The sequence below is a fragment of the Aulonocara sp. 'chitande type north' Nkhata Bay genome, linkage group LG4 (genome assembly GCF_057382095.1).
Source record: "Aulonocara sp. 'chitande type north' Nkhata Bay isolate Kocher_YH1m ecotype deep benthic linkage group LG4, A_spYH_male_GT1.1, whole genome shotgun sequence".
Classification (NCBI taxonomy): domain Eukaryota; kingdom Metazoa; phylum Chordata; class Actinopteri; order Cichliformes; family Cichlidae; genus Aulonocara; species Aulonocara sp. 'chitande type north' Nkhata Bay.
The window spans coordinates 23,019,391-23,040,398 of NC_141347.1; the positions used below are offsets into that span (position 1 = coordinate 23,019,391).

Consider the following 21,008-nt stretch of genomic DNA (forward strand, 5'->3'; position numbering starts at 1 on the left):
ATTAAACAAGGGTCCTACTTAGATATTTAATTCTGGCCTATGATAAGGTAATAAAGCCACATATGAACAGTGGTCATGTTTATTTTTCAAAAATCTCTAAACATCATTTACTGTATTTACACATCCTTTTTTCTTTTTTAGGAACGAACAAATTTGAGTAATTTGAATTGACTCTGAATAGCAGCACAAATCCAGAGTGAAGAAGGAGGCCAAACAGATTTTTCAGGCATATTTAAGTAATAAGACTTTAATTATAATCATTTTTATGTAGCAGGATACAAACATTCTTGAGCAAATCAATCTGTATTATATTCAATAGACTTGCACACATTGCAGATTTAAACAGAATAAGTCTCATCAGCCATTACACAATAATATGAGGTAATATGAAGCTTTATGATCTGTTATCTCAGTAATAGCAATCTGTATCAGGATGCAGTAAACCACATTGATCCACTCACCCCGGATTTTTAGCGTTAATTCACGAAATGTTTATGTGTCACAATAATTTGCATTTCATATTGAATAGCGGTAAACTGACATGTATGATAAATACGTAGTGAATACAAAGTTGGGAAAGGCAAGCTTTTGGCTGTTTACAAATCACTCCATAATTTCCTCCATATACAGATAATACACATACAGTACTGAGTGATATAATCCTACATTACACTGACTACATTATGTCCACACTGTCACACCAAAAGAAAACGTAAGCCACAGATCTCGCACACATATGAACAAAATGACTCCAAACTCCTTTGAAAAAACTTCATCATCATTCATTTTTCCAAGATTTTCACTGTAGTAAAAACAGCCATGTGCCATGATATACAAGACAGAGAAAGCACCTTAGCTGTGCTGGAACTTTAATATCTTTCATATGAGTTTGGTAAAGTCACCAGCCAACCATCCACATACATGCATTTACACCTAACATCCCTCAAGAAGAAGGCTTTGAGCTGAGTTGTCCTTTCCACTTCCACAAAGATAGTCCTTGATGCACTGTCAGGAATCATCCTGCTGTCCTCTGCATCACGTTTGATATAAAACAGCTGGACCACAATGACTGAAATAGCCGAGCACACACAGTTGGATGTGCAAACACAGTTCTCTTTAAACCTGACGATGAACTGTATTTCTCCATAGCAGCCATTCTTGAGTTTTATGACACAGTCTCTTGTCTCTTCATGGTTTACAGAGTAAACAGTATTTCTGTTGATGAAGCTGTCAAAGGCTTCCACTGATCTGAATGAAACAGGTCGATTTAAGAGCTCTTCTATTGCTAGTTTTATGGATCCTGTGATATCCAGATGCCGTGAATTTCCAAGCAGATCGTAACAATCAGTGGTTTCATTTACTGGTGAAATTCTGGCTAACGGAGAATTTCCGTTAGAAACAAGGGAGCGAAGGTGACTCGGCAGGCGCTGCCAACGGAGAAACTTGTCTTGAATTTTTTGAGGATTGTAGTTTATGTTGCTAAGCAGTGCCCTTAAATTTGCACTGTTCCTCTCAAAACTGAATGCTGATGTTGCCCAGAGAGGCCCCCAGTTACGCACACAGTCAGCTAAGTGGATCAACTGATGGCAGTTGAATGAAACGTTTTCTTCACCATAGAGTTCTTCCATGTTTCTAACAAAGAGTACCAAGTTCTCATGGGCCAGCTGAAGGTCATTTTGGGAGACTGATTCTTGTAGCAGAATGTGAATGCTGATCGACAAACAAAAAAAATGTTGGAGAAATGAAGGCTGAAGGATGCCTGGTAGGACACTAACAGCATAAAATAAAAGGAAAGCTCGCCAGTCAGATGCTTTCCAAGAGTCCCGACCCTTCAGTGACTGTAGAGATCTGCTCATTTCTGATGGAGGCTTTAAGAGATAAGAGTCCATCTGTGAAATCTGTTGACCTACATACCAGTCTTTCTTGGAGTTCTCTGAGTTCAGCCACAATCCAATAAGTTGCTTAGTCACACCAACTAAAACTGAGTGCATATATTCTGGTACAAATCCAAACACAATGTCAAACAAAGGAAGTCTGGAAAGTAAGGACATTCCTTTTACACCATACTCTGAGGTGTTTTCAACAAACATATTTTTTGATCTTGATGCTTGTTTAGTTTCATCATATCGGTATGACCTCATAGAGCCAGAGCCTTTTGGTACCACTGTGCCAGGGTGTAAACACCAGTCACAACCATATTCTCCATTGAATTGTTTGCAATTCCGGAGAAGTGGCCTCGCCACAGCGTCAGAGGAGCAAACCAAGCAGAAGACTTTTGATGAATGAAGAGTGCCTCTGCTGTCTCTCCACTGAAATGGATTTTGGGCTAAATCACAACATTCATCCACAAATGGTTTCAGAAATGTGTTCATATGAGGTTTTCCTTGGCCAAACCAAAATCCAGCAACTATCATATTTTCCTGTCTTTGTGTGTAAGGAAGTTCATTAATAACAAACTGAAGGGGCCAAATTGAGTATCTGGTGGTGCTAAAAATTGGTACTTCATCAAAATTCCATGTCAGTGTGAGATCATCTGCAGCTAGTTTACCCTCTCTGAGGAGATTCTGGTACATCATCCCATCCATCACATCTTTGATGTTATCATGCTCATCTTTAACTGTTTTAGGTAACAACTCAGTGCTGTGGTTCTCAAGGATACCTTTCAGAAGGTCTTTCAGGGATGAGTACAGAAAGAAGTTTCCATTTTGAATGCTGCTTGCTTTGTTGAACACAGAGGCACAGTGAGAACAACAAGAATCAGGATCGTTTCCCATGAAGTTTTTACACTCTTGACAGTAAAACATTGTAAATGTGGTTGGACTTTGTCCTTGTGTCACTGTTGCCCAGGAGCAAATTGGTTCATTACTCTGAAAAGACAAACAAACATGTGTTTTATATACACAAATAATATTGGGATAACAACATGACTTGAGGAGAAACATCAATATTCCTTCTTACTGTGTCACTGCCTCTGTCAACTGCTGAAGCAGACTCCAACTGAAATGGATAAATGTTGTGGTCCTGCATCTAAACCAAGGCCAAAACATCAGCCAGGCCTACCTATACTCTTAATATTTCATATTCACGTGATGAAGGTGCATTTCAGATATTTATATTAAACTAATTTGAAGCAGTTTGAATTTGTTAGCTTCATTATTTATTGCTCCTCTTATTGCAGCATTATGGAGACAAAATGTTTGTCTTCAGATAAAATCATTGTAAATCACTGGATCTTCAACCAGTTTAAAAGTATCTTTTCTGACTTCCTTTCTTACCCTGTCTTTGCCATCTGTTGTGTCAGACGCTGAAGAAGATTCCAAATGTTGAGGAAAAATGTTTGGCTCCTGCGTGAAAACAAATACCAAATAATTATCCAGACAAGGCACAGGCCTTCATGTTGTTTACTCACAGTTTGTGAAAAACAGTTGAGCTGTGTTGGAGAATTCTGCAGAGGACTTAGGTAAACAGCTAACCTGGTTCACTTTGCTCATATTGACACCTGTTTTACTCTAAAGATATGAGTCCTTGAATCCATCAAAATGTATTTTTGATTAGTGCTGTCAACATTAATCTCTTTAAAATGACATTAACGCCATAATGTCATTTTAACAATATGGCACAAGCTTGTTATTGTTTAGTGGCGTCCAGCTCACCCATGGGGAGATCCACGGTAACCAGCTAACGTAGATTTGCTGCGTTAATGCGGCTATGGTGTCAGGACGTCAAGTCTGACATCCTGTCAAGTTCAGGGTTCATTTTAAGATTATAATCATGACCTATAGGGCCCTGCACGGTGTAGCTCCAACTTACATCAGTGATCTCCTTCTGCCTTATCGCCCCAGCAGGTCCCTGAGGTCTTGTGACCAGCGCTTGCTGGTTTTCCAGCATACAAGGTTAAAAACAAACAATGACAGACCGTTTGTGTCAATGGCTCCCAGACTCTGGAACTCGCTCCCTTTGAGTTCGAGATCTGTGGACTCAGTCATTTCATTTAAAAAGCAGTTAAAAATGTATCTGTTTAAACTTGCTTTTGGTTGCTTTTGTTTGTTTGAGGTTGTATGTCCATTTCTGCTTGTGTGAAGCACTTTGTGATTTTATCTTGAAAGGTACTATTTAAATAAAATTTTACTTACTTACTTTACTTAAGGAGATTAACGCTGACAACATTAATTTTTCTATAATAACATGATGACATTAATAACAAAAATGATCAAAGATTAATCACTCAATAATGAACCATGTTCAGGCACAATGAGATCATACCATTTCTGGACTGTCCTCTTGCTCTGCGCTTGTTTCCATCATGTCAGCAGAATCATCATGTGTTCTATTCAAGTCCTGCAGTGGTGAGGGATAAATTTAAGATGTATTTCGTATAATAAAAGAAGTGTGATCAGTTTTGTTATATTGATACCTGCCAGTGTGAAATGCATTACATGCACAGTAAATGCTACATTAAATACATTATCTTGTACTCGAGTATTGTGAGGTTATTTTTCTGAATGTCACAGCGCTCACACACAACCTCCACTCTGATGCATTGCATACACTATTAATCTACTGATCTTCACCGCCATTTTTTTTTTTTTATAAAAAAAACCCTCAGTATATTTAAACTTTTATGGCTTTATGTTCCAGGATTTTTTTGTAACATTTAATAAAACATTACCTGTAAGTATTCTCTGAGTCTCCTTTTAAACTTTACTCTTGGTCCAATTTTTGGAATCAAAGTATTGATTCTGCCTGACTCGAGACTTAGGAAAGCTTCTTTGTCAATACCCTCCTCTGCAACAAAACAAAGTATTCAAATTGAAATTAGACAAAAAAAATATATCAATATGGCATTACAGTACAGCAGTAGTTTATGAAGGACCAAAACCAAACTATAATAAAATACCTTCAAATCTGTGAATCAGCTCACTGAGATGCCATTCAGTTAATTTTTCCTGGACAAAATGACATGTCTCCATCTACAGAATCAAAACAAACACATCACACATTAATGAAACAATAGACCTGCTGATATAGAATAAAAAATAGCTGCCTTACCTGTAAGTAATCTTTCAGTCTCTTTCTAAACTTTACTCTTGGTCCAATTTTAGGAAACAGTAAATTAATTCGGATTGAATCTCCAAGGTTTAGAAACGTCTCCTTGTCAATGCCTTCATCTGAAATAATGCCAACAACAAAATAAAATATTCAAAAGTCAGATGAAGCTAACACTGCAAAACATTAATATTCATCAACTTTGAATATGAAAGACTTTTTTTATTGTAAGTCATAAATCACAGGAATATCCAGACCGACTTCTGAATCAGTAAATTTCGATGCTGTTCTAGTGCCATTACAGATACAACAATTTCCATTAAAGAATAATAATAAACTCATACCTTTAAATCTCTGCATGAACTCACTGAATCCCCATTCAGTTAGTTTGTCCTGGACAAATCCAGATGTCTCCATGGAATTTGCTGTGGGGACAATCAGCAATAACTGATTTATTCACATTTAAAGTATTATTCACTAAATAAGATCATTTACTTTCCTTTGTGGTTCTGAAGTGTCAGAGGTTTACGTTTCTATTTATCTCAATAACCCTTTTCATGTGACAACAGGAGGTAAATGTTTTTGTCTTTTAGCTGAATTGAACTCCTGCAACTTTTGCGACTTCATGTCACTCTGTAGAGTTCATCTAAATATCTAAAGTTTCCAGTTTAGTGAAATGTGTTTACACTGATACAAAGTTTCAGTTTTAATTTTCATTTGATTTCTTCTGTCATAGTGGAATAATATGATTTTTACAGAGCCAAAGTTTTTTAAGGGGCAAAAAATGTGAAATTAGCAGGAAACTGTTGTTGCAAACATACTGACATTTTCACAAAAACATATTCTAAAAGATCTCATTAGATCTTATTAATTTCAGCGTTGATAGTTTACATACACATAATGTGCTACAGGCACCGTTTCAAAACGTTTTAGTCTCCAGATGTCATTTACATAAAACGTATTTGTGATATCTTGTTTAATCTCTCCACTCACCTTTGCTGTCATCAACATGTTGACAAAAGCATGCATTTTTGTCATTGGCACTAAAACTATAGAGACTAAAGACCTGAGACTTTACCATCAGCATACTTTTTTCTTCATACAAGGAAGCAAAAGCAACTGAACTACTCTAACCTTCATTTCTTACTTAATAGTCAACAGGAATAAAAAAAAAAACAATAGGAAGGACATTGTCAAGACTGACAGGCAGGAGTAGTGTTGGCCGTATGACACTGATGCTCCCACACAAGCTTCAAACTCAAAGTTACATTTTCCTTGAACCACTATTTCAAAGGTTGCTTCGGTGTGGAAAATCACATGTCCCATGTACATGATCACTCCCCACCCTAGTTACTGAAACATGCGCTACCATCCCAACACATCCTGTTTCCCCTAGGACACCTTCATCTACCTGCTACATTACATAAGTTTACAGAATCAACTGACCAATCACAAGCCACCCCTTCTGAGCCTCTATCTCTCCAACGCCAGATCTCTCGTGCAAAAAACGGATGACCTGGAATTACAACTAGTGGGAAATCGCTATGTTCGTGACTGCTGTGCCTTGATCATCACTGAAACCTGGCTTCACCCGGGAATACCCGATGCTAGCGTGCAGCTAGCAGGCCGCACTCTGCTCCGCTGGGACAGGACAAAGGACTCCGGTAAGAGCAGGGTGGGAGGGCTCTGTATTTACGTGCATGAAAGCTGGTGCAACAACGGGACAATTATAAACAGTCACTGCTGCCCGAACCTCGAGTACATGTCGGTAAGATGCCGGCCTTTCTTTCTACCGAGAGAGCTAACAGTAGTGATCATCACGGCTGTGTACATTCCACCCGATGCCAATGTAATCACGGCACTCTCTATCCTGCTGAACACCATTAACAAATAGCAGCGGGCCCACCCGGACGGTGTTCACATTATCGCAGGTGATTTTAATAAGGCCAATATAAAGACTGTACTCCCAAGGTTCTATCAGCATGTCAAATGTCCCACCAGAGGACACTATTTATTACATATTACTTATGTCTTGTATATTGTATATTTTATATATATATGTTTTTCCCTTTGTTAATACTGTCCATATGTACATAGCGCTGCAGAATTGTACCCCCCCAGCATGTTTACACTGAGCAGGAGAAGCTCTGTATCTCATTGTACAACTGTATAGTGACAATAAAGGCATTCTATTCTATTCTATTCTATAGAATCAACTGACCAATCAATCCATCGTTATAAAATTGTATTTATATCATTCACACAATGAATGATATAAATACTTTGATACAATCAGCAAATGGAAATTGAGATTTCATGTGCTGTCTCCTATTTCATTACTAGATGTCACTGAACAAAGCTTTGAATGAATGAACCAATTTTCAACAGGACTGATGAAGTGGTTCAATAGAGGTTCATTGTTTTATTTGCACATCACTAGGCAGGAGTTGGACCCAAACGCAGCATTTGGAAGATGGAGTGGTAAACTAAAAAGTGACCTTATTAACTTGAACTAAGTGCAAAATAATTCAGATAAAAACAAAACAAACAAACAAACAAACAAGGAGATCTGAATCTTCGAGGAAAACAGACTACACAAGACTAAGGGAAAGAAAAGCGTCTGGACTTCGCTTGAAGACGTTCACCTCTCATCCGAGAAGCTTCTTCAGGTCTAAGGTTAAATAGTGGAGAGTCTCAGAGACTCCCAGATTTAAGCCCTATGGGAGAGTTCAAATAGTGAACAGAGGCAGTGGCTTACAACACCAACTATCTGCCATCTATAATCCAGTTTTGAGATCCCTTCCCAGACACCTCAACACCCACACACATCATAGGGCCTTCTGACCTCAGGAAATCACATGATAGGGTGGGGCTAGGTTTCACAATGCCTGTGTCCCAATTCAGGGTCTGCATGCTTGAAGTACGCGCACTACGTATGGTGCGTACTATAAGTATGAGAAGTGTGGAGGTTTGTGAAATGGGACGGTATACGCTTCGTCGCGCTGTTCAAGTTGCCTAGCAACCATGATACTAACCGCGAGACACGTTACATACAGCTTTGTTCGACAGAAATGAAGGAGAAAAATGTTTTGTTAATCATTCATTTTTGTCATGACATCACTTTGATTAGTTGAGTGTCTGAGGCTGAGACCACAGGACTGTAAAACATGATTGTTGGGCTTCATTTCTGTACTGAACAGTCATTTCAAGATTAGTTAGTAAATAACAATTAGTTAATGTTGTTCATGAGACTAAAGTCATCTCACTGTGGTAATGTAAATATAATATGGCCAATATTATAGTATTGTCAGATTATTATGATATTTATATATCTATATATATATATATATATTTATATATATATATATATATATATATATATATATATATATCTATATATATATATATATATATATATCTATATATATATATATATATATATATCTATATATATATATATATATATATATATATATAATGTATATTGTATATAATGTATATTGTAATAACATGATATTATGTTGTTCAAATGTGAAAAGTATATTGTGAGAACAATGAAGTTTTCACATCACATGTGATATAGCTCTATTTTTCTTTTGCCTGGGTGGGAGCTCTACGCTTTCCTAATGTATCGCTTTGAAACCAGACTGAAATGTCTCTGAGATATCGTTAATTTCCAGTAGAGCCTGGAACTGAAGGAAGACATTTTTTGCAGGATTTTGGACAGGAAGGAGAGTTTAGAGATTGGTTTAAAATTTGAGAACACTGTTGCATTGAGATTTGTTTTTTGTTTTTTTGTTTTGGGTTTTTTTTTTTTGAGAAATGGGTTCACTATGGTATGGTTAAGATCAGCTGGGATGGTTTTAATAATGGTTAAAACTTTAGGTCCAATTGTGTCAAAGACACTATTATCTTTGACATTATTAAAAGAGAGAGGGGATAATAGTGTCACAGGACATTCACAGACACATTTACACCTAACATCCTTCTAGAAAAAGACTGAGTTGATTTGCCCTTTCCACTTCCACAAAAACAGTCTATAAAGCAATGTCATCTTGTTGTTATTAATACATTGTTTGTAATATATAGCACCTTTTCACCAAAGCAATCGTCAGATAAGATATTCATTTTTGACAATCTAAGACTTTTTTCAGTATTATGAATATTTTCTCATAAATTTTAAAGTCTAAGGAGCTTAGAAAGAAAAGCGTCTGGACTTCTTTAAGTTGCTTGAAGACATTTCACCTCTCATCCGAGAAGCTTCTTCAGAGTCCCAGATTTAAGACCAATGGGAGTGTCCCCCATGGGTGTAAAGGGAATCAAAACTGGATTATAGATGGCAGACAGTTGTAGACCGTGTCGTAAGCCACTGCGTCTGTTTACCCTCTGCTTTACCCTCTGTTTACCCTCTTTGAACAGAGGCGGTGGCTTACAACACCAACTATCTGCCATCTACAGGGAGTGCAGAATTATTAAGCAAATGAGTATTTTGTCCACATCATCCTCTTCATGCATGTTGTCTTACTCCAAGCTGTATAGGCTCGAAAGTCTACTACCAATTAAGCATATTAGGTGATGTGCATCTCTGTAATGAGAAGGGGTGTGGTCTAATGACATCAACAGCCTATATCAGGTGTGCATAACTATTAGGCAACTTCCTTTCCTTTGGCAAAATGGGTCAAAAGAAGGACTTGACAGGCTCAGAAAAGTCAAAAATAGTGAGATATCTTGCAGAGGGATGCAGCAGTCTCAAAATTGCAAAGCTTCTGAAGCGTGATCATCGAACAATCAAGCGTTTCATTCAAAAAAGTCAACAGGGTCGCAAGAAGCGTGTGGAAAAACCAAGGCGCAAAATAACTGCCCATGAACTGAGAAAAGTCAAGCGTGCAGCTGCCAAGATGCCACTTGCCACCAGTTTGGCCATATTTCAGAGCTGCAACATCACTGGAGTGCCCAAAAGCACAAGGTGTGCAATACTCAGAGACATGGCCAAGGTAAGAAAGGCTGAAAGACGACCACCACTGAACAAGACACACAAGCTGAAACGTCAAGACTGGGCCAAGAAATATCTCAAGACTGATTTTTCTAAGGTTTTATGGACTGATGAAATGAGAGTGAGTCTTGATGGGCCAGATGGATGGGCCCGTGGCTGGATTGGTAAAGGGCAGAGAGCTCCAGTCCGACTCAGACGCCAGCAAGGTGGAGGTGGAGTGCTGGTTTGGGCTGGTATCATCAAAGATGAGCTTGTGGGGCCTTTTCGGGTTGAGGATGGAGTCAAGCTCAACTCCCAGTCCTACTGCCAGTTTCTGGAAGACACCTTCTTCAAGCAGTGGTACAGGAAGAAGTCTGCATCCTTCAAGAAAAACATGATTTTCATGCAGGACAATGCTCCATGACACGCGTCCAAGTACTCCACAGCGTGGCTGGCAAGAAAGGGTATAAAAGAAGAAAAACTAATGACATGGCCTCCTCGTTCACCTGATCTGAACCCCATTGAGAACCTGTGGTCCATCATCAAATGTGAGATTTACAAGGAGGGAAAACAGTACACCTCTCTGAACAGTGTCTGGGAGGCTGTGGTTGCTGCTGCACGCAATGTTGATGGTGAACAGATCAAAACACTGACAGAATCCATGGATGGCAGGCTTTTGAGTGTCCTTGCAAAGAAAGGTGGCTATATTGGTCGCTGATTTGTTTTTGTTTTGTTTTTGAATGTCAGAAATGTATATTTGTGAATGTGGAGATGTTATATTGGTTTCACTGGTAAAAATAAATAATTGAAATGGGTATATATTTATTTTTTGTTAAATTGCCTAATAATTATGCACAGTAATAGTCACCTGCACACACAGATATCCCCCTAAAATAGCTAAAACTAAAAACAAACTAAAAACTACTTCCAAAAACATTCAGCTTTGATATTAATGAGTTTTTTGGGTTCATTGAGAACATGGTTGTTGTTCAATAATAAAATTATTCCTCAAAAATACAACTTGCCTAATAATTCTGCACTCCCTGTATAATCCAGTTTTGAGATCCCTCCCCAGACACCTCAACACCCACACACATCATAGGGCCTTCTGACCTCAGGAAATCACATGGTAGGGTGGGGCTTGGTTTCACAATGAGCTCACCCCAAACCTTGGCTGATTGTGACCAACACCTGTTTTCACACCTTGGCTCATGTGATTAGGTAGAGGATCAATAGGGGGTCCATGTCCATCTTAGGGGACACTCCAATAGGGTTTAAATCTGGGACTCTCCACCATTTGACCCAGGAACTGAAGAAGCTTCTCGGATGAGAGGTGAAACGTCTTCAAGCAATTTAAAGAAGTCCAGATGCTTTTCTTTCCAAACTTCTTAGACAAGCCTGACCTGGATGACTGAGAACATTCACAGACATACTACAAGAGACAAAATGTCACCAAAATAAGACAGGAAATGTCTGAGATTTACCTGGACTAAAATACATGCGCTTCACACACACAGAAGGCAAACCACAGAGACACGATAGCCTTAGCAAAAGAGACACTAAGGACAAAACACATAAACAAGACTAGGAAACAAAAGAGAACCAACAAAATTAAACAAGACACCGGAGACTATAAATATAGATAACAAACCTCAGAACCCCTATGAAATACTGAACTCTGGGCAAAATAATGCAAAGTATCAAGTGAAATTATTCCTGAGATTGAAGAAAAAGAACCATGAGTCCATAACAACAACAAAAAATGCTGGGACTAAGACCCAGGACAATGACAAATATAATAGACTGATTCAGTATCTACTTACATGTGGTCTCTTCTACTGAACTGAAGTCTGTTTCTTCTGTGTATTTTGCACTTTGTATGAATAGTCCCCTCCCACCACTGACACAGATCACATGGTGACATATTTTGTGTTACGCAACAGAACAGCAGATCTTAAACACTGTGTCATTACTCAGATAAATCTGTTGATTCATGTTGATTAGAAGAAATAGAAAAAAAATCATTCTAGCAACTTGAGTTTAGATGTGTGGAGTTAGATATGTTACTGAAGGTGTTGAAAGTAATGCAGATACCAGAGAGTGAAGCCAAGTTGCAGACCCTGAAGTTTTTTTTTTTTTTTTTTTTTTTTTTTAATAAACTGGTTTCTTATTTGCATAGGCAGAAAGTTGCTGTTGATATCCAGGAGCAGGTAGAGGTGATTTGCACACTAGCTTGAATACCAGAGGCGGAGCCAGACATTTGAAACACCCGGGGCTTAGCCCTGAAGGGTAGTATGCATGTGGGATTTCTTTCTTTCTTTTTTTTTTTTTGGGGGGGGGGGGGGAGAAATGACTGAAAGATTAATTGGCTCTGTTTTGAATTTTGTTCAAAAAAAGAATGACTTCATATAGGGAAAATATATATCACATATGCAGGACACCTTAAACTAGTTTTTTAACTAAGCAGCAAGGCAGAACAAGGTCAGGGCTGTATCAAGACACGAGGAGTAAACCCCTTTTCAACCAGACCCAAAACTGATCAGAATTAAAACAGGACTACAACAGTTCAAAATCAGGACTAAGGACTTAACTGGTGGTGGTCAGAGGGCCCGGTGGCGCCAGTGTCCGGCAGCCTCGCCTCTGTCAGTGCGCCCCAGGGTGGCTGTGGCTACAATGTAGCTTGCCATCACCAGTGTGTGAATGTGTGTGTGAATGGGTGGATGACTGGATATGTAAAGCGCTTTGGGGTCCTTAGGGACTAGTAAAGCGCTATATAAATACAGGCCATTTACCATTTAACCAAGACAGAACCAAAATCAGAACTAGATGATAGTAGCACTAAAAATCATCATAGACCTGCACTACACTTATTTTTTTAATTCTACCAAAGTCCACTATTTAGATTGAGAAAAGTTTATATAATTATTTAGCCTTGTTGTGCAAACAAGCCTAATAAATGTTCAAGCTTAATAAATGTAGAATTTGAAAAATAGCAAACCTAAAAAGAAACACTAGGTACGAGATACATGAGGACCTATGATACGGTGATACTTTTGGTAAACAACCATTTGACTAACATGTGTGTCTCACCTGCTCTTGTTCATCTCTGTTCTGTCCTCATTCTCCATCTCCCTCTCTGTTCCTCTCTCTCTCTCTGTTCCTCTCTCTCTGTTCCTCTCTCTCTCTCTGTTCCTCTCTCTCTGTTCCTCTCTCTCTGTTCCTCTCTCTCTCTCTCTCTGTTCCTCTCTCTCCCTCTTTGTGCTGACAATCATCAAATATACAGTTGAAACCACATATTTATGTACTCTTCAGATCAAAACACAAACACTTTTTTAATTGTAACATCAAATCAGACTAAATGTTAATTTTTTTAGATTGATAAATATAAAAAACATATTTGTTAACTTTAAGAGTAAGGAGAGAAATTATCTGTATTTCTTAATTGCAAATGGCACCAAATTGTATGCAAAACTGAGCCACACTTATGGAGCTCCACAGTTCTTTTCCTGGTGTTGTGGTTGACATCTCTTGATTTTCCCATGTCACAGAAACAGGCTCTGTGTTTTGCCTTATATGCATCCACAGGTGTGCCACCAGTTTACTCACCTGGACTCTACTAACCTATCAGAAGCTTCTTCAGCTCAGAATGGAATCGTCTGGAGTTTTCTTATTAATTAACAATAAACTTAGTGTATATGTACTCCTAAATTTGATGAAAGTGATAAAAAATAGAAGCTCTGTCTCTCTTTATTCTGACATTTAACTAATTCAAAAGATATTTCAATATTTATTTAACCAAAACAAAACAAGTTTACTCTAAATTGATGTTGTACAGTAAAAAAATGTTCTTGTGTTTTCCATAAAGTGTATGTAAATAGATGATTTAAACTGTGAATATACTGCTGTGTATTGAAGTTCCTCTTGTTTTGCATAGAAATATACTGAACAACACAATGACTTAGGCACTTATGCTATGAAGCTAACGATATATAAAATACTACCAGAGTTTTTTCTTTGAAAGAAGCTCCTTATGTCCATTCTTGTATATCAGTGCATTACTGAAACCGATTTATTTAGCCGTGGAGGGTAACAACTGAAAATATGAAATAAACACACATGTAAGCTAAGAAACAGCATTGTTGTTGTTCGGCTTTTCATTTCGCCATTTGTTGATTCACTTGAAGACCAAGTAACGTAATATGGGTCAAGTGATCAGTTTGATATCAATCTTTCGTGATGCACCGTCATATTTACATTATTTGTACGGTACGAATGATTTGCTTTGGTACCTGGTCAAACTTAAGCTCTCCTTAGTATGGCTGGCTCCGTTTCTCCAACAGCGCACTCACTGCTGGCAGCAGCTGCCCCGCCCTCTCGCTCAGTCGCTTAGTGCCTGAGCTCGGATCATACCAATATCAGGGGGGATTCACGCACAGTCGTAAATTCCCACAGTGTGCACTATGTGCTTCGAATATTGTGTGTACTTTTTGTTTTATACAGTTGTCAGCCAGACATCTAACTATGAAAAAAATTACACTCCAAAAGACCCCGGGCTTCTGACAAAACAACCCGGGCTTAAGCCCAGTAAGCCACCCCCATGCTCTGCCCCTGTTGAATACCCGCTCCTAATTTTCCTCAAAACCAATGACCTCTTGCACAACCACCACCAACACCATTTATTATGCGTGCAAACAAGTTATTATCTGTGCAAATGATATGGTATCCCTATCCTGGGATATCAACAGCAGCTATGAAGACTATATAGATGTGCTCATTGCTGATGCAGGCCTTAACATGTAAAGACTGTTGTTGTACCTACATGCATTTAACCAAAGACACACACACCAACTAAAACTGAGTGCAAATATTCGGGTACAAATCCACACAAGGAAACACAATGTCAAACAAAGGAAGTCTGGAAAGCAAGGATACTTATTTTACTCCGTACTTTGATGTGTTCTTTTCAGCCTCTCTTACATTTTCAACAAACATATTTGTTAATCTTGATGTTTGTTTCATTTCATCACATCGCTGTGACCTCACAGATACAGAGCTTTGTTACACCACTGTGCCAGGGTGTAAACACCAGTCACCAGCAAATTCTCCATTGAATGGTTTGCAATTCTGGAGAAGTGGCCTTGTCACAGCATCAGAGGAGCAAACCAAGCAAAATAATTTTTAGGAGTGATCTATGAATGGCTTCATGTAGTGATGTGACGTTCTGTATCGAGGCTTCGAAGCTTGTGTCGAGTAATGGAGGGGGCGTTTCCGCGAAGCGCGTATCGAGGCTTGCTTCATTTATGGGAGGAGCTGAAAATGATGACGTCCGAAGCCTCGCTGCCCGGCTGTACCACGTGACTGGTTCATGAAGTGGTTCGAACTTTGCCGCGAGATATGACAGCGATATAAACCCTCAGACTTCATTCAAAATGTGGGTGTTTGATGGAGAGTTGCGGTTAGTGAGAGTTTGGAGACAGTTTGGAGGTTTATGAGAGTGAGGAGAGAAAGTCAGGAGAGAATGGAGCCAGCTAAGAAGAGGTGGATGTCCTCCCCTGTGTGGGAACATTTTGATTTTATTCCTCCCAACAAGGTATGTAAATTTCTACAGAAGATGTATTTTCATAATACTGATGGTGCAATAAAACTTATGTTAAGCTGTCTGTACTCTTGTACAAGGTGAAGTGTTTGCTATGTGCCAGGGAGCTGGGATATAACAACAACATCCATGCTTAGGCACTACAGAGCTTTGCATGAGAATAAGGGGGACACCGATTGTGGAGCAAGACCAGGTGAGCCATCAAATGCCATGATAATAATAGCATGCTGTAATGTTACTAAATGATATAACAATATTATACAACTGTTATAAGTTACGTATGTGATATTTATATTTGTGCTTTATCTTTATTGTCTTTCCTCAGGAGAACAATCTCCAATAGATGAAGACCTGGTCAGCATGGTGATTGAGGACTCCCAGCTATTTAGCATTGTGGAGGACAAAGGATTCAAAAGATTTGTTAAATCATTAAATCCCAGCTATGTTCTCCCCACTGAAAAGGTCATAAAAGCAGTGAAAATTTAGTTTTTACAGAATAAAATGTGAACAGGCAGGACCGAGGCTCAAAGCCTCAGTGTGTAGCTGTCCATACCTCAACGTTACAAAAGCACAACTACTGTCCACACCCCAACCACACCTCACCTCACAGTAAATGATCATTTCCATTTCAAGCATTTCCAAATAATCATTTTCCATACTGCCACTATAAATATACACAGTATACTGCCATCACTACAATATACATGTTTTACACACTCCTTTTGTTGTTGACATTTACAGGCTGTGTGCAAAATGCCACACTCTTCAAATTCATGCCAGCTATTATTTTTACGTCCAGTAGGTGTCCTGCTAGAGCAAATGAAGCTTCATGAAGCTTCGCGTTGGGGTGAACCAATTGGATGAAAAGCTTCAGTGCTTCATGGGGCTTCATCTGCCCATCACTAGCTTCATGTGTGTGAAACATGTTTATATTAGGCAAATTTTAATGGCTTTATATTCCAGGATTTGGCTGTTTGTTTGTTTTTTTTTTAAATTACCTGTAATATTCTCTTTATAAACTTTACTCTTGGTCTGATTTTAGGAATCACAGCAATCCAAGCTAAACTGGCACTGAAAACTAAACACAAGGCAACACAGGCTTAAAACATGACGAGAGAACCACAGCACAAAGAGAGGGTACAACACCACACAGAGCAAACACAGGGCTTAAATACACACTGGTAAATAATCAGGGAACTGGAGACAGGATGGAAACACACCTGGGAGAAATTAGAACTAATGAGAGAAGGGGAAGCAAAACTAGACTCACTGCATGTAGGACTGGGACTATCAAAATAAAGCTGGAAACAAAAGACAATCCACAAAGACACGGACTTGACACTGAGAGACAGACTGAAGGAATATGACACATGGAACACAAGGAAGACACTGACTTAAACTAGAAGGCAGAACAACAAATAACATCAAGAGAACAAAACCATGAGTAACTAATAATCAGGAAGTAGAACTTAAACACAAAACACTGGGTAACAATCAGGACCATGACAAGCAGATTGACATTTCTGGCTTTTAGCCAAGAAGCTGTATATCTTTTGGTCATGTCACATTGTATGAGTTTACATGGTCACAGGGGTATAAAACCAAGCATTTATGAAACAAACAAACAACAAACATTTATGAAACAAGATCACCTTTGTGATGAACTGACTTTGAGACTGCAAGCCTGTCCCTTACATCACTGAAAGAGGTCACATGTACACATGCGCACTGCAGTACCAGACTCTGTGGCCACACAGTGGTTTAATTTTTTTTAAAGGATAACCCTTTATTTCCCTGAAATAGAAAGTATAAAGGATTTGGGAACATGACGTCTGCCATGACCATTTTCCTAACCGCATTAAAGCCAATGTCCTGTTCCATCCACTGCACACACCCAAAGCAAACAACCCCATGCAAACAGAACACACCATATTTACTCAGAAGAAAAATTAAGCTTGAACAACTTGCTGAACACAGGCAATCTGATTGCCTGATATTGCAACTATAATCTCTATCTAATGTTCTCTGTCATTCAGTATTGTCACTGTGATCCTGCTGTTCTTTAATTTTTTGCTCCTTGTTGTTATTTCTGTTGACAATGGGAGTGATATTGTGTAATGAAATTGCGCAAAGAGCAGCTCAGTTATCATAGTTTTGAAGGAAAGGTTTAAAAATAATTTGAAATAACAATTGTTGTGTAATCTTTGGAGATGTTTTAGACTACAGATAAACTGGAGTTTATTTTTATTGATGATGTAGTTATCAAGTTTCCCTTATAGATGACAGAAGAACTATTTTTAATAATTGTTAAACCAGCGAACAACCGAAACCCCTTATTTACTCTAAAGTGAGAGGCCATTCCTGTCCGAAAGGTTTACAAGATAAGAGTCAAGAGAAGATTAGTTTTTCCCAACTTGCACGTTTCTCCAAATGTTCTTAGCTCCCTCATCTACTCATCCATGCAGTAACACATCATGTTTAACCACAAAAGGACTCCAACTGAAATAAGAAAAGTTTTTGTGTCAAACGAGAGGCTAATCTGATACTATGTAAAACATCAAAAATAAAATATAATAAAGATTAAAAATAATAATAAAAGATTTACACAAATATCTTTAGTTTTATTGTATTGTAAAACCAGACATTAGAACAAGATGTAAATCTTGCAGTCTGGCTAAGATGTTAGTTAACTTACAATCTGTATAATGTAACCTGCAATTTTTGTGGAGTGTTTCAAACTACAGTGATGTGAAAAAGTATTTGCCCCCTACATGATATGTTTTTTTTTTTTCTTGTATGTCCATTTTGTGTTTACTTGTATAATTTTTTTCTAATGTTTTAATTTGTTTGCTGATCTGAAACACTGAAGTGTGACAAACACAAAAATAGGAAATTAGGAAGAGAGCAAACACGTTCTAACACCACTGTATGTTGGTCCTGAAATGCAATTGTTTGGTGGTTTTAGGGCAAAAAGATCTAGGTTATAATAAATATGTTTCCATCTTATGACTAAAATAAATATTTGCTTTCACTCAAGATTTATTAAACAGTATACAATATCAACTACACGCATTCTTTTAGAATCAGTACAGATTAGGAAGCAAGAAAACAAAATAATATAAAAACTACATCACATTGTGCTGGGAAATCCAGATGTGTGACTCCAACAGGAAGCAAAATAAACAATGAAACCACCAGTGAGCTTTAATAATTGCTAAATTGTCAAGACGGCTTATAAAAATTATTCCCAAGAAACAGATTTTATTACAGCAGTATAATCATCAAAAGTTATCTGTGGCTTTAACAGTTATTTAATTTAATATTTAGAGTTGGGGAATGGCTGCAATCACAGCATTGTAAGATGGCGGAAGAGGCCCCCTCCTCGATTCAGAGATGGTCTGAAAAAGCACTTTTGCAAATATATAATGTCTTGATAAATCGAGTAGATATTTGAAGTTTACACTGCAACATTCTTGCCTGAAAATATCTTAAAAGTTTATTTTGTGATCCAGAAAGAGTAATATTTCAAACTCCGCCACTATGCGTTCCTCTGCCACTGCCTCATTTGAGTTTTGGAGGAAATGCATTCTGGGATATTGCATCTCGTCATTTCGAGCTGATTGGAGACCAAAACAGCCAATCAGATTTTTTTGCATCCAAGTTTGAGATTGGCTGGTTTTCTGGCACAAATATAACGGTGTACAGAAAGAGTTGAATGCACACGGGCAGAAATGTTGAGAACACGAGCAACACATTGCGAGCAAGCGTAAATGCAAAAACTGAGCAGAAGGGGCTGCTATTGTGTGTGTGTGTGGATAATAGCAAACACCGAAATAATTTTTTTGCACGCAACAGTGAATTTTGTTCACTCAAAATTAGCTTTTCTTTGCTCAAAATAAATTTCTCCTCAAAATGCAACACTTGTGCCTGCAAATTTTTTTTTACTACGCTCAGAACAGTGGCACAAAAATAACGCCATAGATAAGAAAATCTGCTGGGGGCAAAAAGGTGTCATGTTCTTAATGAAATGACAACAAGACTGAGTGACTTTCAGTTTCTGATTAAAAGAAAATGAAACTGAACTAAAGATCAAATCCTGCCACTTTTCCATTTACATTTTGTTCTCATACACAAATCTACTTAATGCAAAACTTCCCAGAGGTACAGGAAAATTTGCATTAAGCAAATTGTTTCTCGTACACATAATTAACCTCTGCTTCTGTCCTCCTCTTCAGACATGAAAACAAGCACAAGAATCAAACGAAGCAGGGAAAACAGTCCACACCCAAAACACTAAAAGGCCTGGATCAGTTCTGTTTTGAAATCTCTCGGCCCTTATTTCTGAAGTGAAGTTGTGGTATATCTTGATTTAAAAAAAATTTCTTCATGTAAAACTAACCTTTTCTGGAAGAATAACACAAAAAGAAGGTTGGCAACAAAAGTTACCCTCTCACAATTTGCACCTTTACTATTGTTTTATTGAACAGTTTACAATATCAAACACATGCACACCTTTAGATTTAGAGCAGATTGAACTAAAAACAAATAAAAAAATGTTGCAAATAGCTGAATGATGTCATTTTCGTCGTAGTTTAACAGTTTCTTCTATTTTGCAACATTTCTCATGTGGTCATTGATATGAACCATCATCGTACAATAAGTAAATCTTTGTCCTTAAAAACTTTTAATTCAAGACCATTATTGTGGAGTATGTCTCAGCTCTGTGACCAATGAATAAAAAATATTAAAAGAAACTTGCCAAAACTGTTATAACTGTTCTACTTGGACACTTACTCTAAAACCTTACTGACTTTTGTAAGAGAATTGCAACAACATAGATAAATAAAGAGCAATTGTTGAAAAGGAAGATACATGTGAAACTATCGTCTTCTTTCAGCTGCTTCTGTTTAGGGGTCGCCACAGCAGATCTGCCTCATTTTACTCTATTCTTGGGATTCTCTTCAGTCACACCCTCTGCATGTCCTCCACCACATCACTGCATCTTCTCTGTGGTTACATGCTTTTATTTGTTTTAACTAAACTTCTTCTGAGAACATACATTTTTATTTGCTTTTAACTGAAGGACAATTTCACTGCTACCACTGACAGTAACCAACTTGCCTCACTCTTTCACACACTTTTGAAAACAGTCTCTACAAATCTCTGCTTATTACCGACAAAAGTAAAAAAAATTGCAAAAAGCTGCAAGATTAAAAAGAAAATGCATCAACACAACAATATAATGTCTTTGGTAATGATGTTACCAAAGACATGATTTCAGAACTGCATTAAGTGTGTTTAAGTAGAATGAATGTAGGACACATTTTGAAAAGAAACTGTCGTTGGTACAATAATAACAATAATAGTAAAAAACACTTAAATATAAAATTGAAA

The 21,008-nt window shown here is 37.8% G+C and overlaps 1 protein-coding gene across 1 annotated transcript; it reads right to left on the reverse strand.

Moving 5' to 3' along the window:
• Positions 1–229: 229 nt before the first annotated feature.
• On the reverse strand, positions 230–5,492 carry LOC147332577 (uncharacterized). Its single transcript, XM_086289241.1, has 8 exons — positions 5,391–5,492; positions 5,050–5,168; positions 4,898–4,970; positions 4,670–4,785; positions 4,264–4,338; positions 3,276–3,344; positions 2,959–3,027; positions 230–2,867 (listed from the first exon to the last, which is right to left on the reverse strand). Exons 1-8 carry the CDS (start codon positions 5,461–5,463, stop codon positions 870–872), a joined length of 2,592 nt encoding a protein of 863 aa, XP_086145367.1. The 5' UTR covers positions 5,464–5,492; the 3' UTR covers positions 230–869.
• Positions 5,493–21,008: the final 15,516 nt, after the last annotated feature.